General features: G+C 41.6%; 2 protein-coding genes across 5 annotated transcripts in view; both read left to right on the forward strand.

The window, feature by feature from the left end:
• Nucleotides 1–8318, forward strand: part of LOC116180612 (sex peptide receptor-like) — a 561029-nt gene that overhangs the window by 47757 nt on the left and 504954 nt on the right. The window lies entirely within an intron of this gene.
• Nucleotides 3680–4730, forward strand: LOC116180628 (zinc finger matrin-type protein 5). Its single transcript, XM_031500712.1, has 4 exons — nucleotides 3680–3867; nucleotides 3919–4056; nucleotides 4104–4390; nucleotides 4618–4730. Exons 1-3 carry the CDS (start codon nucleotides 3741–3743, stop codon nucleotides 4346–4348), a joined length of 510 nt encoding a protein of 169 aa, XP_031356572.1. The 5' UTR covers nucleotides 3680–3740; the 3' UTR covers nucleotides 4349–4390; nucleotides 4618–4730.

An 8318-nucleotide genomic window follows, 5' to 3' on the forward strand; every position in this document is an offset into this window, starting at 1 on the left:
TTAATTGTGGAAAATACTGATAATGATTGCAGGAAAAGAAGATCATAAAATTTTTGGGAAAAATTCCATACGTTCAGAGGTCCCTTCCCGAAATGTATAGGGCGAGTAGTCCTTAAAAAGAACAAGTTAACTTTGAATAAGCACTTCATATTTAAGGCTGTTGGAAATCCGAGTGTTTAAGACACTGTCTTCAGGAGTATTTATGAGTAGTTAAAGGCCTTTCATAACCTTTTAAAAGTTGCTTTACATCTCGAATGCCTCGCATCACTTTTAAAGATTTTAAAGGCTACAAAACTTCAGCGCTAACGCCTAAATGAGGACATAATTGCCAAATTAAATCCGTTCTTTATTTTTTGAGAAAAAATTCACGCGTATTTCGATATCTTGCAATAACAAGTGTTTCCATGGTTATGGCTTCATTATGAAGAACTTTTGGAAAGTTGTGCAAACAAAAAAATAAAGATAGTGCGATCAAATAATTGTTGAGTAATAGCACATTTTGTAAGGAAAACCATAGTTGGCCATGTATTATTCTTTTCATTTAAATTTTAAACAATAGTAGTAGGTCATGAAAACGACGCGCGTTTTTTCATCTTTCAATTGTTTCCATTGCTTACCTATTCTGTGTAATTTACGAAAAACAACGGGGGGAGGGGCGCCTGGTGTTATTTTCTCACCTGCCATGTAAGACAAAGTAATTAAATTAAATAGCGGAAGTAATAAATTATTCTATTGACGATTAATTAATGTAATGCAATGCAATTAATCATTACAGATAATTAACATTGAAAAAAGCGATGGTCTTTGTTGAGCAAAGTGACTTTGTTAACAACGTTTTTGTTTTAAAGTTTCCCATGAACCGAATTACGAGACGCTTCTTCCGATTGGTTCTCCTGATACCAAATTGTTGGGGGTGACTTTTGTATGTGCACTTGGAGGGTTGTTTGTAGATCACTTAAACAAAATCAGTCAAAAAACCGGATAGATTTGGGGCACTACAAAAGTTACACCCTTCTCAATACAAACGGAATTAATCAGAAAGACCGAATTTCAAAAAAAAATTTTTAATCTGAAAATAGCAGGGGGTGACTTTTGTATGTGCACTTGGAGGGTTGTTTGTAGACCACTTAAACAAAATCAGTCAAAAAACCCGATAGATTTGGGGCACTACAAAAGTTACACCCTTCTCAATACAAACGGAATTAAACAGTAAGGGCGAATTTCTAAAAAAAATTCTTAATCTGAAAATAGCAGGGGGTGACTTTTGTATGTGCACTTGGAGGGTTGTTTGTAGACCACTTAAACAAAATCAGTCAAAAAACCGGAAGATTTGGGGCACTACCAAAGTTACACCCTTCTCAATACAAACGGAATTAATCAGTAAGACCGAATTTCTAAAAAAAATTCTTAATCTGAAAATAGCAGGGGGTGACTTTTGTATAAGCACTTGGAGGGTTGTTTGTAGACCACTTAAACAAAATCAGTCAAAAAACCGGATAGATTTGGGGCACTACAAAAGTTACACCCTTCTCAATACAAACGGAATTAATCAGTAAGACCGAATTTCTAAAAAAAATTCTTAATGTGAAAATAGCAGGGGGTGACTTTTGTATGTGCACTTGGAGGGTTGTTTGTAGACCACTTAAACAAAATCAGTCAAAAAACCCGATAGATTTGGGGCACTACAAAAGTTACACCCTTCTCAATACAAACGGAATTAAACAGTAAGGGCGAATTTCTAAAAAAAATTCTTAATCTGAAAATAGCAGGGGGTGACTTTTGTATGTGCACTTGGAGGGTTGTTTGTAGACTATTTAAACAAAATCGCCCAAAAAACTCGATAGATTTGGGGCACTACAAAAGTTACACCCTTCTCAATACAAACGGAATTAATCAGTAAGACCGAATTTCTAAAAAAAATTCTTAATCTGAAAATAGCAGGGGGTGACTTTTGTATAAGCACTTGGAGGGTTGTTTGTAGACCACTTAAACAAAATCAGTAAAAAAAAGCGATGGTCTTTGTTGATCAAAGTGACTTTGTTAACAACGTTTTGTTTTAAAGTTTCACATGAAACGAATTACAAGATGCTTCTTCCGATTGGTTCTCCTGATACCAAATTGTTCGCTTAAGAGAAGATAATATCATGAAGGTGTAAAATGCACTGTTATGTTCGCCTAATGAATTATGTTCTCTTGGCAGCCAGAAAACTCCTACAACAGATAATATGAATTAAGAAAACACCTCCTAGTATAAAATATTCTCTTGGTTTAAACGAAAATAAAGCGTTTCATAGATTATGTTCTCCTGGTAGCCAGAGATTATTTTGCAACTACGTGAATTGGGAGCAGAAACACCAAATATTTATTTTAAAAAGTTTGTATTAACATCACACTAATGTAAGACGCAAAATTAAACGTAAGGTATCTGATATTATGTTCTCCTGACACATGGTTTTCTTATAAAAATTTTATGTGAGGATAACAGCAACAAAGTTTAACGCTTTACTGGTATTCTATTTTTTTGATACTCCCAAAATTGGTGGATCAGGTTATCAGAAATTCAAGCAGATTATTGAGAGATCATTTTTCCATGACACGATCCACGAGGAGGTCTTTTTCTAAACGTTCAAGAGCTTTGTTTTCGTTTGTTAGGAGAATATAATGCGGTGCGAGTATGCGTTAGGAAAATGTAGCTGGCGTATGGGAAGCATCAGGAGGATGTAATATCAGAAAAAGGGTGTCTGGGCGGAGGGGGTGAAAACTCTAGAGTAAACAAACGAAAAATGAGAAGGGGTGAGAAATCGACTTGAAATGTGCGTGAACACGTCTCCAGTGAAGCGTGAGAAAACGAGTAGAAAACCGAGAAGACACCTAAAGACGATCGCGAAGAAATCATGAGAGCGTAATCCATTGAATAAGCACGAAGCAGATATAAAGGGGAAGGATTGAAGGAAGCGTAAGGGGCAAGTGAAGAAGAGGGAACGCATGTTCGCGTGTAAAACGTGTGGGCGGAGTTTAAAGAGAGCATATAAAAGGGGGAGGGTTAAGAAGATCTACAGCCATGATCAGAATTAATGTGGGAATGCGAAATGAGTGTGAAGCAGACTTTCAAAAACCCTGATAAAGATGTGGAGGAACGTAAGTAAAGTTTGAGGAAAGAGAGGGGAGGGGGAGGTTTGAACTGCAACATTTGAAATACTTTGACGTTTTGTGGCTTAGATAGTGTTGAGAAAGTCTGAAGGAGGCGTAGGATTAGAATCGAAAGCGAGAGGATGATGTGGACCATGTCAAAAAGGAGAGGGAATGAAGACCTAGGCAGACTGGAGGTCTGACAGGGTGACTAAATGAGTGCAAATCTGTATCTGTCGATCGAAAAATAACAGATCTACTCTATTACTCTATTTTAATGCCGAGCGAGCCGTACCCTGCTCCCTCACGACTTCATGATTCTGTACGCTTCCTTAGGTCTTTTCTAATTTTTCTTCGCGATTCCTTTAAGCTTTCTTCACGTTTCTTCGCACCCTCTGGAAGCCTTCCTCGCACTGGGCTGAAGAAAGTGACGTGCCCACCCTATCATTTGAATCTTCCCTCCACACAGGATAAGTGACGATATATTACGGGATATTGCCTCCAGCCCGCGCCCAACTCTAACTCCACCACAATAAACGTAGGCGGGTTATTAGTTCACTCGCACAATTTGTTGTGTATGTCTCGGTTCCGTGTGATTTATCGTTTTTGTGATGGGCTGGAGGTATTACTGCGACTATTGCGATAAAACGTTTAAGGACGACTTGGAGGCACGCAAGAAGCATCTCACCAGCTCCCTCCACATCAAACTACGCAAGTTACACTATGAACAGCACAGAGGTTAGGTTCCTCCCCACTTTAGCACAAACACTCTCAAGTTTCCCTCCACAGATCCGCGCGCGATCCTCGCCGACGAGTCGACGAAGACCTCCTGTCGAAGGTACATTCAGCACGGCGAGTGCCAATTCGCCGGCAACTGCAAGTACACGCATTACAGCTCGGAGGACCTGTGGAAGCTGAAGCAGCGCAGTAACGATTGTGTAACGTATTTCCGTCGATTAATACGACTGTTGCAGTCGCGATGGAGGACTACGAGGCGGCGTGTCGCACGCAGGAGATGCCCGAGGTGGCCACCTTAGAGTCGTGGGTCGAGAAGTACAATCGAGAGCACAGCAAGACGATTAAGACTCGGCCGGATAGCGTCGAAGTCCACTGGTCGTATCCGGAATACTTGGAGTGTCGGACCGACTTGCCTCCCTCACTGAAGAAGTTTAAACCGAAGGACTTTAAAGACTGTCAGTTTGGGGAGTGGGGGGTTTAATTTAGTGGTGGCATCCTTGATTATTGTCAATACTGCTGACTTTGTACAATGTGAGCAACAATGATTGAAGCGTGCGTCATCACCGCTTGTTCCTATTAATATCAAAACTACCTTCTTTGTATGGAGTTGTATACGAAAATGACGTTCTGCGCTGTCACGGTGACGTGCGTCTATTCGTATTTCGTATCTTGTATCAAATCAGCATATGCTATGAGCGGCACATTGCCAATTTAGCTGAAGCGGCACGCTTCAATCTTTGTTGCTCACTCTGTATATCTGTACAGTCTTTGTATCTCATTTTTATTATTGTTGCATGTCTGCCAGTACCTCTGTACTGATGTGAAGCATAGCTTTTATTAGCTATTAAATTATCCAAATCCTAGAGGTATTTTAAACCTGCCAAGATTTTCCAAAAGTCTTTTACTAGTCCCAAGCAGGGCCGGACTGGCCAAGGCCGCCCGGGGCCCCGCGCCAGCGTGGCCCCTAACGGGGCCCTCGTGGAACCGCGAAACGGAGCCTCCGTCGCGGGGCCCCACTAAGCACTAACCCAGCCAATGAATAAAGAATACCAGGAAGGAGCATATCAACAATATACGTGCGACCGCGATGGCTTTTGCAAATGGCGGACAGTAGTTTCCTGTTCCAGTGGCGTACCTACCTTACAGTTGTAGAAGGATACAATTACAAAGAATTTTACACGAAAACAATCTAAACCCCCATGTGTCTACTCCGCCTATGACTTTTGTTTAACTAACCTCAAACTACATTCCGATAAAAAATTTGTAAATTTACATATACTATGTAAAAATAATATTGGTATCAATACTTACACATGAAATGTAATTCCCAAAGTTTTATTTTTTTCTGTTTTGGAGCAACCACAAGCACAAGAACTAACCATTCTTTGTATGTCACTGCAACAGTCACAACAAAAATGACTCATAAGTGGCTTTTGCAAATGGCCGGCTTCCGTCGCACTCTCTCTCGTATACAACTTGATTAATGCTCCTTCCTGGTATTCTTTATTCATTGAACCCAGCTAACCCGAGGCTCCGCCATGTGGAGTAGCGTGTCAACTGGCCTCGCTCGCTTGCTGCGGCAGCGCTCCCCCCTCCTCGCTCGATCCAACTGTGCGGCGTACGTGTGCAATACTCTTGTTCAGCAAGTCGTTTGAAATACCTACAATTAAAAAAATCTGCAAATCCCTTGTCTTCTTTTTCGGATGGGGGGGGGGGGTCCATGAGCCTTTTTGGTCATGGAGCGCCCGGGGCCCTTACCCACCCAGTCCGGCCCTGGTCCCAAGGGTTTTCAGGAGACTCCAAGGACTGTGGAGAGGCTTTAAAGGTCTGAAGCTTTATAAGAGCATTGTTTATATAAACAAAGATAAGTGTTTAAGAGACCTTTATCGAGTTCTTAAGAGCCTTCTGTTCATTTATAAAGACATCAAATAGGGAGTCCCTTAAGGCAGTGTCTAAGGGCCAATTTTATATCAGATATACACATCAGATTCCACCACAACTGGCACGTTTGCAGATGATACTGTTTTAGCTATGTCCATGAAGACCCAGTAATAGCATCTGTAAACCAAAAGAAGATGGCGAGTAGACCTTATGTGAGGGGTGTAGCCGTGACGAAGAGACCTTAACCAGTCTCCCAGCCAGCTAAAAAGCTTACAGGATGTAATACTCGTAAACTAAAAACAAAGTCGCAAATATAATATCCCAGAGTCTTTCAACTGTTTTGAGTTTAAAAACCTTTAGGGCCTCCCCCCCTCCCACAATCCATATTGTGGCAGTGCTACTTTGTACTTCTTTACCTTCTCTTTAAGCCCCCTTTGCGTCTTCCACACAGTTGATTGATCCTTTCTCTCAGGAATCGCTCTTTTTCAATTGCTGTACATTTCCCTCTCGATTCTTAACCCCCCCTTCACATCCCGTTTCTTTCACCTACATATATCCTCAAATCTCTTCACCCCCGCCATTCGTCATACCTGCTTATAAAACTTCTCCTAAGTACGCGCATTCACTTTATACCTCCCTTCTTGAAGTCTCCATTTCTTTCCTCTTCATTTTGCTTCATATCTACCACTCAATCTCATCAATTTACATGGCCTGTTTTTATAGCGCCTCCTCTTTGCCTATTTTTAGCGCAATTTCCAACGAAGTTGGGGGTGCTATCGCAGCCCCTTTCTCTGTCCGACCATCCGACCTCCATCCGAGGCGGAGGCATTAACTACTTCTGCAGTTTTCAATATATTCAATGTTTTGGGGATTTGGGGGGTACAGAATATATATATATATATATATATATATATATATATATATTCATGACGGATTTTTCGAGAAAGTGTACCTAATCGATCCCTGTGTGCTGGCAGACCCCTCGGTATCACGTTCACCCCCAAAACATCCGCCCTTAGAACTTTCATGTACAGTCCTGGTCAAAAGTATGTCTTCCCTCAGACACGTCAACTGATGATGATAACGTATCATATCTTCAATCTTAATTTTAAAAAGAAGCTCAGAACTCACGGGAGATCTGCAATATTGTGCTACACTTGTCTAATTCTAGGGGCATTATTTTGGATCAAAACCGTACATAAAGTCTGGGCGGGAGTATAGAGCACAATATTACCCTCCAGAAAAAAAGGGATTTGAAAAGCCTTTTCTGAAAGTATAATTCCATGATATTCTACCTACCCTCTATGAAAAAATGTACTTGGGGGTATTTTATACCGCCCCCCCCCCCCCGTAGCACGATCACTCTTTCATATAAGTATGGAAAACTTGGAGAATAATCATCAAACATGGTGATTCTCGTGAGGGAGAAAGTATATAGCAGCCGGGGGTCAGGGAGTATGGAAGACTCCCCCCCCCCTTCAAAAATACAATGATCCTGTTCCTACAAATTATTGCATTATATCACTATGACACCGGTGTGCTGTAAATTCGCCACGGAAGACTCGCCCCGGTAAATTCGCCCCCGGAATATTCTCCCCAGGAGTAGTCGCCCCCAACAAATTCGCCCCCGGAATATTCGCCCTCAACAAATTCTCCTCAGACAAATTCGCCCTTAGAAGATTCGCCCCGTAACATTTATTAACCCTCGGAAGTAATAGGTTGCGGTTTAGTAACATATTAAACAAAAATTCATTTTATGAACTGCTAGCACTGTTACCTCCGAGGATTAATAAATCTTATGGGGCGAATCCCACGGGAGCGGAATCACCGGGGGCGAATCTTCCAGGAGCGAATTTGTCGGGGACGAACTTACCGGGGGCGAATCTTACGGAGACGAATAGTCCGGGGGCGAATCATCCTACAATCATGACACCATATACTCATATAAATAGACTCTTCGTATGCCAATGGAGGGTATTCCATACCCCCCAAACCCCCAGGTGCTATACGAGTACTTTCTCCCCCACAACAAATAGCACGCTTGATTATTCATTTCAAAGGAGCTATCTTCCATAGATAAAAGTTCTAAGGGCGAATGTTTTAGAGGAGAACCTAGTACCAGGGGATCTGGGAGGGTACGCCGTCTTTACTCCTTCTTTCACCCCTATCTCTGCTTGAAAATTCCCTTATACCTCACACTTCCTTATTACCTCTAAGTGCATCTTTCTCACGTTTTCTTCACACTCCTCCAGACTCTTTCGTCTACCAGACCTGCTTTATACTTTTGTCATGTCCTATTCTAATCTGCCCTAGGATGTGTTCTTACCAGTACTTCACACATCATTCACGGCATCTCCTTGGCGCCAACTCCTAGCCTTGACATTCAGTCCTCCCCCCTCCCTTCAACTCCTTTTCACATACCCCAAGCATCAGCGCCATGCCCTTTTCATGCGTTTGTCTCCATTTTGCCTCCTTCTAATTACTTCTTTCACGCATCTTTTAGGATGTCTTCACATGTTTGCCTACCCTGCTTATCATTTTGACATTCATCACTATTTCTTTTTACTTTA

The sequence above is a fragment of the Photinus pyralis genome, unplaced genomic scaffold, assembly GCF_008802855.1.
Source record: "Photinus pyralis isolate 1611_PpyrPB1 unplaced genomic scaffold, Ppyr1.3 Ppyr1.4_LG9, whole genome shotgun sequence".
NCBI lineage: Eukaryota > Metazoa > Arthropoda > Insecta > Coleoptera > Lampyridae > Photinus > Photinus pyralis.

What these genes read in the sequence shown, in the direction of transcription:
- LOC116180628 (XM_031500712.1), top strand. Translation starts at nt 3,741, where the DNA reads ATGGGCTGGAGGTATTACTGCGACTATTGCGATAAAACGTTTAAGGAC. An exon ending in ACACTATGAACAGCACAGAG is followed by an intron (nt 3,868 to 3,918) that starts GTTAGGTTCCTC and finishes TTCCCTCCACAG; the next exon opens with ATCCGCGCGCGATCCTCGCC. An exon ending in GTGGAAGCTGAAGCAGCGCA is followed by an intron (nt 4,057 to 4,103) that starts GTAACGATTGTG and finishes CGACTGTTGCAG; the next exon opens with TCGCGATGGAGGACTACGAG.